At 43.3% G+C, this 11,896-nt stretch overlaps 1 protein-coding gene across 1 annotated transcript; it reads right to left on the reverse strand.

Moving 5' to 3' along the window:
• Positions 842-4,998, reverse strand: SVIP (small VCP interacting protein). Its single transcript, XM_021403276.1, has 4 exons — positions 4,821-4,998; positions 4,575-4,625; positions 2,365-2,478; positions 842-1,582 (listed from the first exon to the last, which is right to left on the reverse strand). Exons 1-4 carry the CDS (start codon positions 4,881-4,883, stop codon positions 1,568-1,570), a joined length of 243 nt encoding a protein of 80 aa, XP_021258951.1. The 5' UTR covers positions 4,884-4,998; the 3' UTR covers positions 842-1,567.

Below are 11,896 nucleotides of genomic sequence, written 5' to 3' on the forward strand. Positions count from 1 at the left end.
AATGGGCTGCCCAGGGAGGTGGTTGAGTCACCATCCCCGGAGGTGTTCAAGAAACGTTTAGATATAGCGTTGAGAGACATGGTTTAGTGGGGTTATTGGTGGTAGGTGCACGGTTGGACTGGATTATCTTGTAGGTCTTTTCCAACCTAGCTAATTCTACGAAATTCCCATTTCAAACCTATGTTTTATATTTGATTACATTTTGATGCATTTTCATTAGTCTTAATTGATCGTAGTCATTTTATTATTTTTTTAATACAGTTATATGAACAAGTGCCAATAATCAAAGGAGCTAAAGTTGTTCAGCTGCCAAGGGCACAACCTTTTAGCCCCACTGCTATTGTATTAATATTGCAAGACCTCCTTTCTCAACTTAATGACGAAGGCTAAGCCAGGAGCTCACTAGGTCACGACTGTGTTCCTAAGACAGCATGAGACATTATTTGGGGAGGTAAGAGTATGTAGCTCAAAAAAGAAAGGGGGAAAAAAAAAGCCTTTGCAGCCTCAACTAGGTCAAAAATGGGGTCAGTGACGTACTGAGGCAGATGTGATGCTCTCCAGGGAACACAGGCACTAGGTTCTTCGTGTTGATCATGCTGCAACGAGCTTTGCTCACCTATCAAAGCAGTGGCTTGAGGTCACTGGTGTGGAAGTCTGGCTATACCACAGTTTAGGCAGCTCCAAATAATCAAAGGCAGTTTCACACGAGGAAATGGAATTACAGACATTGCTAGACACAGAAGAAAAGCAACAGAGCTCGAGGCATCTGGCAAATGTGATTGCACTGTAACAAACCCACCCAGATAGCACAGAAATTTCAGTAAATGAGCCATCCAAGAGATGACGTAACTGGTCTTTTATTTTGTCTTTCAGAATTCTCTGAAGTGCAGTACTGCCCTCTTGTGTTCAAAATAGAACAAATCATCAACAGTATTTTACATTTAGTGTTCACGTTCCAGTATTCATTATAAACACCTACATACTCAAAAGGAATTCACATATACAAGTGAGGAGAACGACTGTCAGACTCACAGTAAAACAGCTTTCTTGCTATAAGCATATAAGGTTTATAAAGATATTTTATTTTTTTAGGTAGTGTCACAAAAAGCTTCAGTTTCTAAGGGCCTGTTATGGAGTGTTAAATCCTTAAGCAGTTCTGAAGTAATTAGGAAACCCAAAGGAAATACATGTATATGCAGGGGCACCTGAACTGTGCCTAAGTTGGTTGTACACAGACATACATGTACCAACTGACCATCTAATACACACACAGACTGACTACAGGTAAAGGTCACTTCTATGTGAGAAAATCCATCTCACTCCCTTGACAGGGAAGCAGAACATGCACACAGAACAAAAATTGGCCAAAACTTAGTTGTTCAGAGGCTTGAATTCTTCACTTTCTTAGAACACATTTGCACATCTGCCCTCCAACAATGGCAAAGTACTGCTGACTCTTCTTATGCAAACAGCAAAAAGCCATGTGATGAGTAAGTGCCACTCAGCTGCAGAAACTGGCAAGTTCTTGGCAGTAAACATCAATCTCATCTCCTGAAGTCATGCTTCTTTATCCAACCTGCCACTACAGACAAAAACAAGAAAGTGAACCACAGGTTTGTAGGAAGGGAAAAAAAAAACCCACACCACACAGTTGCACAAAGACAATAAACTCCTCAGCCTAATACAGGTTATACCCTGAAAGACATGGCCACAATGCTCACTAATAGCAGACACAAAACTCCATGATCAGAGCTTCATTAATATGAATGCTCTCATGTATAGCAGCAAGGGGAAGAGATGAAAGCTTACAAAGCCTGTGTTGCAAGAACTGGTTACATCTACTGCCCCAGAGAGCTTCTAATTCTCAGTTCAATTTCCAGTTTGCCTTCCAAGTTTACTGTACAGAAGTTGTAGTAATAGCAGCAGTAAAATTCATCAGGACATATGCCAATGTGGTATGTTGGGGTTTTTTTAGGAAGAGAAATACACAAGCAAAACCCAAAGCTATTGCCCTTAGTTCAACAATTTTCTGTAAAGTTTGAGGAAAAACAAAAAGTTTAAACTGGTACTGAAAAGGGTTGCTGAGTACAGGTCAGGGAGGAAGTCCCCAGTGTTGAGAGTATCATGAAACAGCAGAGATTTGGATGCAGTATAAGTGTAGAAGATGGGAGAAAGTAGAAAAGCAAAGCTCCCTGCCATCCTTGCTGCCAGCATGCCCCAGAAATGAAATCTTGAGCATACAGTGTGATAATGACACATGCTTCCATTCCTATTCCATTTTTCCTCCTCTTGGTTTTTCCTCAGGTTATTCCATCTTGATTTTCCTCAGATAAGTGCATTAAATTGTTTCATATTCAAACTTACTCTGAGGCCTCCTTCTCCTCCAGAACCTGAAGCTGCCATTCTTTTTTCTATTTCTTCCTGTTTCTTCTTCTTTTGCTCTACAGAATAAGTGTTCTTAATGCCTCGAGAGGAAGCCTGGGAGAAAACACATTTGCATAAAGCCAGTTAGTTGTTAGTTGCTTCTGGATAGAAGCCAAACTGCAAGTCTTGGTAACAGCATTTTGTGAACTCTGTTTTGCATGAAATGACTGAAACAGTAAAACCAGCCCTTTCTGGGTATCTTTCTATGGAATGCTGTCCTTCCTGTAGTTATAAGAAGGAGTTCTTGTTTCCTGTTAATATATCCAGGTAAACATAATTAAGTGTACCTAGTTTGCGTGCCTGAAGAAACAAAGCCACAATTTCTTTCCCAAAAGCCCCACAGACTTTTTGGTTTTTAGTTTTTCCAGTGCCTGGGCCTATTTTTGCCCAGAACAGAACTAACTGGGAAGAGACAGGCAGGTAGAAGGAACTTCCAAGACGTTTTCCTGTTTCATCATTCCTTTGTTTCTCTCACCTCCTCCTGTCAAATGGCTGTCTAAAGAGAGGATACGTACAGTGGAAATAATGACAGTTTCTGTTCCAACGCTCAATAAGTGGATGGAAAAAGCTGCAGGCTCCATATTGCTACTGCAGAAATTGGTGGGGATTTTATGTGCACAGAAAAACAAACATGCTAGTAGCGCTAGCTCAGGCTCTAAGAAATCCAACTTTTAAATCATGATGTGGGAAAACCAGCCTGTGTGATAGGTCCCACGTCAGAGGTCTTGTGGGCAGCAGTGCTATAATCTGCAGAAGCACATATGTGAGAAAACTGCTGTCGATTGTCTGCTCTGCACCCTCATGGTGATGGTCTAACAAAGTCCTAGACTAGATGGCAGGAATACCGGATATATATGAAAAATAGTTAATGCTGTAAAACAACAGAGAAAATATTCTTAAAACTGATTTTCAGTTAAGTTCAGGGTCCTGATACTATGGCATGAGCCACGTAGAAAACCTTAAATCTACCAATGGAAAACAAATGCTATCACCCACAATTCAAGGCACTTACAATGAGCATAATTTGCAATGAGTAAATCTTACCAACAAATACTAACTTGATTACGTCCTGTGATTTCTAGCCTTTAGGTACCTGGCCTTACAGGTGAGTTAGGAACTTACGCTCTCTACAGGAAACCAGAAGGAAGAAAACATCACACTATGTTGTGATGAATGAAGAGCAGTTAAGAAGCATGTGCAGGAAAGTCTTATGCAGAGACAACATCTGACAAAATACTTTGCCTCTCATACTGGATAACTGAATTGGGTGGCAAGCAAGCTATCCCTATTACTCAACACTCAGGGCCTAAAATGCTCTGTAAGTCCCGAAAACTCCTGGTAGAAATGTATCTCTTTTTCTTCTTATGGAAAGTAACTGCACATACTTCTGTTTTCTTGCATTTTCTTTAGTTAGCCTAATAGCTAGTACAAAACTTCAAAGCTATCTGTAACCCAAGTTGCTTCACTGCAACTTCCTCCAGGGAAACCATTTCAGCAGTGTAAGAGCTAGATGAGAGAGGAGAGGTTCAGGTTAGCTGTTAGGAAGAAATTCTTCACTTCAGGCAGTGAGGCCCTGGCACAGGCTGCCCAGAGAGCTGTGGGTGCCCCATTCCTGGGTGCTCAAGGCTAGGTTGGATGAGGCTCTGGGCAGCCTGAGCGAGTGGGTGGCAACTAGCCCATGGCAGGGGTAGTAACTGGATGGTCTTTAAGGTCATAACATAAACCATTCTATGACTCCAAGAGGACATTGTTTTTTATGTACTTCTCAGTAGTGTATGTCAAGCACTCTCAAAAAAAGAAAACCACCAAAAGCCCCAAACTGAGTTCTGGGGTTTAAGATTATAGGTGGAATGCTTTCACTAAGTAGCCTGAAACAAAACCAGAAGTCGGAGATTCTACAGAAGGGATCTGCAGTGTCACAAGATCAATGTGGTCCTCATCACTAACGGCCAATTTTAATTTGAGTGTATCATTTCAATAATGTATCTTTGCATATAATAGAATGGAGGTGAAATTATCAGCAATAAGTACGTATTTAAGGACAACGCCCACAACCCATGCCTGATGGGGCACAAGCCTCAGCTGCTTTTCCTGTACAACTGTCACCTAAACGTATTCTGAAGGAACAGCGTTGTATCAGGCGCAGTTACCTCCATCTGCCTCTTCTCAGCAGCTTCTGCGAGCTGTCTTCTTTTAATTTCCTAAGGGAAACGTGAAAGACGGTGAAACGCTATCCTAACCCGGTCCGTACCCCGGTTTTTGCACGGCTTTCCCCCGCACAGCCCTCCCGGCTGGAAGCGGCCGCCCCACAGGCCTCGGGCGGGAGGAGCGCCGGGCACGGCCTCCATCTCGCCGCGGGTGGCCCGCTCCGCTCCCGCCGCCACCGCCGCACTCACCGGGTCGGGCGTCTCCACCACGTCCTTGACGGCTCCCCCCATGCAGGGCAGACACAGCCCCATAGCCGCGGAGCCGCACGGCTGCCGCCCGCTGCCGAAGGGGAGGTGGCGGCCCCGCCCCGTCACAGGGCCGACCGGGCCGGGCTGCCGGGGGCGGGGATGGCCGGGAACGGACGATTGGGCACGCTGTTCTAAATGTGGCCTCACCAGGGCAGAGTAGAGGGGCAAGAGTTACCTCCCTCAGTCTGCTGGCCGCGCTCGTTTTAATGCGCCCCAGATAGCGTTGGCCTTCTTGGGCACACAGATCATTTTCCTCAGACCCCAATATCTTCTGCTTACAATAAATGTACATGTTTATTTTTACATAGAAATCTAAAGCACAAACCATTTTTATAAGGGTCGCTGTCTCGTGCGCTGCTTTCCTCCTCCATTGCTCCTCGGATGCATAAACCAGAGCAGCAGTTCCACTGGGAAAAGGCGGAGAGCTGAGAGTGAAGCCCCCCAGAGAGGCTCCCCAAACCCAATGTGGTGCCACGAGCAGTCATGGGAGACCCAGCCCCGTGCAGTGCCACTCTTTCACACTATTAGGTCAAAAGGGACAATAATTAATTTCCAGATCCCTCTGATAGACCTCACACAGGACTAGGAAGTTACTGGAAGTGTGCTTAAATAATTGGCCTTTTCATTCTCTGGTTCTCTGCTGCCATCCACTGGTGTTGTGCAGAGAGACGGTGCTTCCACACACTGGGTGCATGTTGTTGACAAGGCAACAGTGATACCGACGTTGTATGTCACGAGAAGGGTTTCGTGGGGTCAGTGGAAAGCCTCTGAGGTCCTGATTCACAAACCTGAGACAACTCACCCCTCTCACCAGGCAAAACAGCATCCTGCTGTCACTGACAAAACAAAATTTAGATCTGAGCACCGCGCCACTGAATCAGGAGGCACATTGTGTGAGAAATAATACTCACTGACCTTTCAGTAACATACTGTGTTCCATCTAATCATGCTGGTTCAGCCCAGCTGTATCTGTTCTAATGCCTGGCAGCCTTTTGGTGCTGTTGTTCACGAAGCTTCTGATTCCTGCTGTCAGTAGCATTGCTCCTTTTCTTCCCCGAGCTGGATGAAGTGGATCCTTTTAGGGACTGGCAGCCTGAGAAGTCTGCAGAAATTGCTGAGTGGGATGGAGCACGGATACCAGCACCTGTGAGAAGTGTCAGAATAAAGGATATGGTTAAGGCCTAAACCACATTTGGGTGTACAGTGCTTTACTTTGCATTCAGCCTCTTGTCCACTTGGAAATGGTTGGCTGTGGTGTACTGTCATGAATTTCCATGCAAGCTCCTTCTTTCCATGCTGACTGTTACCAGTTCCTTCTATTTATTGGTACTGAATTTTCCAGAAGCCTTTTCCTCTTTCCTGGCTCTTGGACTGCTTATGTTTCTTTTTCTTAAAATTTCCCTGCCTTCTCTTTTATCTTAGTAATTTATAGTAACTATGGCATTACCCTCTTCAACATTTCCTGAGTTTGTGTTTGTGTCTACATCCCTTCCCAAGGATTATGTGAAGCATTACAATTACTCTCCATAAACAATGCGACGTCTGTGTAGTTTCTTTCCTGTGATTTTGGACAATGTCTGTCTTTCTGCACCAATGTTCTTGTCCTGCCATTTATTCCACATGTACATGACATCACACATGACTGTAATTTTAGTTATTGTGTTTGTTCCTTGCATAACCATCCATCAGAGAGGATTACTGTGTCGCTAAGTGAAGATCTCTAACAAGCCACAAGGTAGAATCATAGAATCTGCAGGGTTCTGCTGCCCCAAGGCTGCTGCGAAGTGTCTTGGTGTATTGTGATTTAACTTAATGCTTTGGAATTGAAGGATTTTATATGCTAATTTCTAATCTTTTAAGTTTCTATTATTTTGCAGTTATATGGGTTAAGTAACTAGTGGTTATTGTTTGTCAAGCTTTGGGTTCGACCCCACAGGTTCTTAGCTGCTGCTCCATCAAATGATACCCCTGAATGCAGCAAAAATGCATCTTGTCTTGCCTAACAGGTTTACAGGAAATTAAAGCACATTGAACAGAATTTCCCTGCAGATGGAAAGAGTGCATCTTCCTGGTAGTGTGAGCTGATAAGAACTGAAAAGATGAGTGGTGTAGTCAAAACTTGGCTTCTTTAGAATTGTGTCCATGAGGTATTGAGTGCTATTTATTGAGAAGTAGTAGGAAATATGGCAACTTGTTGTTCAAGAAGAAAAGGTTTATGCTTTTATTACTGAACTTCAATAACTTTTCTGTTATTACTCTGAGGCCCTTTAAGAACTCAGTTCTTCAGGCTTTATGGAATAAGCTGAAATAAACCACGAGTATGGATAGTTTGAAATGAAGTCAGCAGGATCATAATGTGTTTAGAAACGTGGATAACCTGTGGCAGCCTGCAAGTTTCATACAAATGAACATTTGGAGTAATAAGGGCCTGGTAAATGGGAGGAGTTGGCTTTACTGTGCTGCAGGAGCCAGGTGACGACTCATGCAGAGCTCCCGAGCCTGGAGCACTGGGGCAGCTGCTTCCCTGGCCAGGTGTGCAGGGTGATGTCATGGTGAGACCATGAGCTGTCAGCAGCTTTTAGCTGAACTCTATTGCATTCTCTCTTGATCTGTATCAGCCTCTGCTCGTTCTTTCTTCTGAGAGCTTTGCCCTGGGCTGGCTGTGAGCAGTGTGGAGCTCTGCTCCTTGCCTATGGGAGGGGTGAAGCTCATCATTCACAAACAGTGCTGCAGCAGTCACTTGTTCTGGATTACAGGTGCCAAAGGTCTTTTCTTGATGCCACATTGAGCATTTCTTGGCACTCTAAGGTCAGGAATGTTCATGCCTCATAGAGCAGTAGTAACAGAAAACAGTGGAGGGGGGTTTATTTGTTTTATTTTTTCTTGTCCACTTCCACCATGCTACCAAATACTGTAATGTAACAAATGTGTAAACACATTTGTTTCACAGTCATCTTAAACAAATCACTTCCTTCTAACTGTGGCATGAGCAGTAGCAGCATGGTTCTTACATGGATTGCTAGATGGTCAATTTGAATATTTTTATTAATGTGATAAGTGGTGTGTAATGTTTCGAGTACCTGGTTTAACAGCAAATGCATATAACAGATGTCAGTGACCTTTCTACAGCTTTTTGGTGGCACATTAGAAGTTCTGGCAGTTCATTATACATCTATTTGCAATAGTTTAGTTATGATGGTGTTTGTGCAAGAATGATATTGATACAAGTCAGATTAAGATACAAGTCAATGGAAGTAGGCTCTAATTTGTCTGTTTTCTTTTAGTCCACCATATGGTACTATCTGTGCAAAAATTTCCTGTATTTCCCAAATCTATAACTGCACCTTTGATTTACTGTTTTGTGTTGATATGGGCAGATATTATGGCTTTGCATAGGAACGAGGACTGCCAGGGTTGTACTAAATGTTAGATTTTGGGATTTGTTTTAATGAGAAAAAGCTGAGTCCTGACAAGGTCTGTGAATAGGAGAAAAAAATATCAAAGGTATTTTTTGAATTCTCCTTAATTTTGTGCGTGTGATATAGGGCAGATGTAAGGGAAGTTGCTTTGAGAACCCTAGGCAAATGACTCAAGGGTTGATGATGTTTGCTTTCAGGGTGACAATTAGTTTTTACCCATCATTAGTCTACCTATGAAGGGCTCTTTGACTACAAAAGAGCACCTGCTGATTCTAAGGAGGAGGTTCCATGAAAGTCCTTGCTATCATAAATTCAATACATAATAATAAAAAAGATAAGGATCTATTCTTGCTGTTGTCAGATTAGGATCTTCATTGTGATAATTGATTGTGGGGCAAGGGAAAAGAGACAGTCGCATGGGATCAGTATGGTTTAATGACTTAATATTTTGGCTGCTTTTGTCAGAATTTCTATATTATTACGTTTTATATATTTTAGTTTAAGGGTTATTGAAAATGTCAGACTACAATCCAAGCTGTAGATAATCTCTGTGTTGAAAGTTCATCTTCTGCTGAGGTCCAGCAAAGCTGACTTTTTCTAAGTCATGGCTTAATTTCATGAGTTCATCTTGCTGACATTGCTTCATTAGTGGTTAATCCCTTACCACTAGCTTCCCATCTTTCCTAATGAATTGTCACAGTCCTCTTTCCAGAAGCAAGATTTACGGACGTCGCTTGTTGGTGACTAAAACTCAAATACTGTATACAAACTTTCTGTCTATGTTGTCTTTCTGTGCAAAGTCACATACATATGAAACATTGAAATTGCTGGGAAAAACTCAGTGTGAAAATCAGAGACCTCTTATCCTTGAATAAAATCTGTTTTAAAAAAAAGAAAAGCCCGCAAGTCCTGCATGACTGAGTGTCCAGCATACAGTGATAAACTTGGGAACCTGGCAAAGCTCCTGCAGGTTTTCTGTGCCTGTAAGAAAGAATTCTTCCAGGTACTGTGCTGAGATACACTTACCAGTCTGGAATACCTCCATGAAACAGCATTCGGGCTGCTAAAAGAACATCTATTTACAATCTCCACTTCTAATGAAAAGTTTGCATCATGAAATAGCTTGTGCTTGAGAACAAGGGCATCTAAAACTGAGAAGGAAGAGTTCACTGATTTTTAAGGTCAGTTTTCACTCTGCTTGCCTTTGTACTGCTACATGGTTTGAAAAATCATTGTGCAAGAGGCTCATTCACATGACACAGCAATGCATGTTAGTAGAGAGAGATTTCGGGTTATTGGCTGACTCTCAGCTGAACATGAGCCAGCAGTGTGCCCAGGTGGCCAAGAAGGCCAATGGAATCCTGGCTTGTATCAGAAATAGTGCAGGCAGCAGGAGCAGAAGGTGATTGTCCCTCTGCACTTAGCTCTGGTGAGGCTGCACCTCAAGTGCTGTGCTCAGTGTTGGGCCCCTCAATGCAAGAAAGATATTGAGGTCCTGGAGCGTGTTCAGAGAAGGACAAGGGGGCTGTGAGGGATCTGGAGCACAAGACAGGGAGCAGCTGAGGGATCTGGGATGGTTCAATCTGGAGCAGAGGAGGCTCAGGGGAGACCTCATTGCATTCTACAACTGCCTGACAAGAGGATGTGCTCAAATGGGAGTCAGCCTCTTCTCCCAGGTAATGGCAATAAGATGAGAGGGAATGGCCTTATGTTGTGCCTAGGGAGGTTCAGGTAGGGCGTTAGGAAGCATCTGCTCTCTGAAAGAGTAGTGCCGTACTGGTACAGGCTGCCCAGGGAGGTGGTGTAGTCACTGTCCCTGAGGGTGTTCCAGAACCGTGGAGATGTGACACTGAGGGACGTGGTCAGTGGCTACGGTGGGGGTGGGCTGGGGTTAAACTTGGGGATCTTAGAAGTCTTTTCCAACCTTAGTGATTCTGGGGTTCTGTGAAGATAGCTTCTAAAACAAAAAGCAGACCATTTTCCTGCAACTGGATAAGAACAAGAGCAGGTGATTTTTGGCTTTTGTAAATTCTGTTTGTTTTCTGCAGCCACCTGCTATTGTATCCCGTTGCCTGCAGCACCAGTTTCTTAACTCCAGTGCAGCGTGGGATGAAGGTCTCACACCGCTGACTGCTGCACACACAGCAAACACTGCCAGTTCCAGGGTGGTCACAGTCTGTTCCCTACTGTCGTATCTGTGCTCCTGGGGTGTTAATGTGCCTTGGTGAATGGTTGTATTCTTAACGAATTCTTTTCCTTCTCAGTGTTGTCTCAGATTAGCTGGGTGAGGACTAACGTTACACTTTGCAGAGCTATACAGAAAAGCAAAAATATTTACTAGACCTATAGGATAAATATATATAATTCCAGTATGCCACTTAAGAAAGCAAACAAACAAAAAACCCAAGCCAAACAATTCCTACAGTATTTCCTTATTCAATTTCAAATAATTTTTTTTTTCAGGAAATCTTATAGAAAAATCTTATAAAATGATATAAACTTCTGCTTTGCAGTGTGACTGATATACATAATGAAGGCTTTCAGAACAGAACTCGTGCAGATTGTGTGGGTGGCATCCTGATAAGCACAGTGAGATTTGGGAAATAATGAAGCCATAGTAAACTCCTGGGATGTCACCTGTGTGTATTGTTACTGACAAATCTTGTTGCAGGTGGTTGCCTTTATTCACTGGCATTTACAGAAATCGTTGTCATGGCTGTCAGTACACACTGGTCCTAGAGACTTATTATTTTAATCCCATACCAAAGAGAATGGCAATGGGAAGAGGCTTTCATATTGCTAGCCCTTTGCAGCCCACCAGTTTGCATTCATGGTGAATCAGTCACATTCTTGCTAATTACCAGATGAAGAGCAAACAAGCAGGCCAGGAACCAAGATAGCCTTTCCAGGGAACAGGAGAAACTCAGTGAGAGCAGAAGCTTGTGAATGCATGTGGTGATCTTGCAAAGCCCCATGTCTGTTATTCTGATGCGCAGGAGCTTGCCATCTCAATTTTGCACTCCTCTATGGGCTCATTGTAGACAGAAGTGCTTGGGTGTCCTGGTCTTATGATTTTTGGCCATTGGTATTCCACATCATAACATCATGTAGTGTATGTACCTGGTTCTCAGAAGAGAAGGACTGCTACATTCCCCAGGGGACTTTGCTCCTCTGTTACCATTTCCGGTCAGAGGGAAAGATAAAAACTCGCAGATCACAAGACCTTGTTCTCTTTCCCCCCGTCTCTCATCCTGGCAGCGTCTTGCTCCCCAGCTGTCTTACATTTGGTATTGGAGTAAAGCCTACCTTGATTCTTGGACATTCTCTCTCACTGTATTGGATTTATCAGCTCAGATTGTAATTATATTGTATTATAGTGTGTTATTTTGCATTCCAATATCTAATTTAGTAAAGTAGTTTGTTTCTCCTCAGATTGTTGCCTCTGTTTTTGCTCTCAGGCCCATCTCCCTACCCTTTTTTTTCCCTTTTCCCTTTCCTGGGGCTGGGTCCCCCACCCCATTCGTCACGGAACTGGGCCGAACTCCCATAAACCATTGACATTGTGTCACTCCATTAGTTTCATGACTCTTAGTGTGG

Source organism: Numida meleagris, chromosome 6 (assembly GCF_002078875.1).
Source record: "Numida meleagris isolate 19003 breed g44 Domestic line chromosome 6, NumMel1.0, whole genome shotgun sequence".
NCBI classification, from domain to species: Eukaryota; Metazoa; Chordata; class Aves; order Galliformes; family Numididae; genus Numida; species Numida meleagris.

Coding starts and splice junctions, on each gene's coding strand:
- SVIP (XM_021403276.1), bottom strand. CDS start 4,883: ATGGGGCTGTGTCTGCCCTGCATGGGGGGAGCCGTCAAGGACGTGGTG. Junction 4,626..4,820: donor TGGTGGAGACGCCCGACCCG/GTGAGTGCGGCG, acceptor CGTTTCCCTTAG/GAAATTAAAAGAAGACAGCT. Junction 2,479..4,574: donor CTGAGAAGAGGCAGATGGAG/GTAACTGCGCCT, acceptor GTTTTCTCCCAG/GCTTCCTCTCGAGGCATTAA.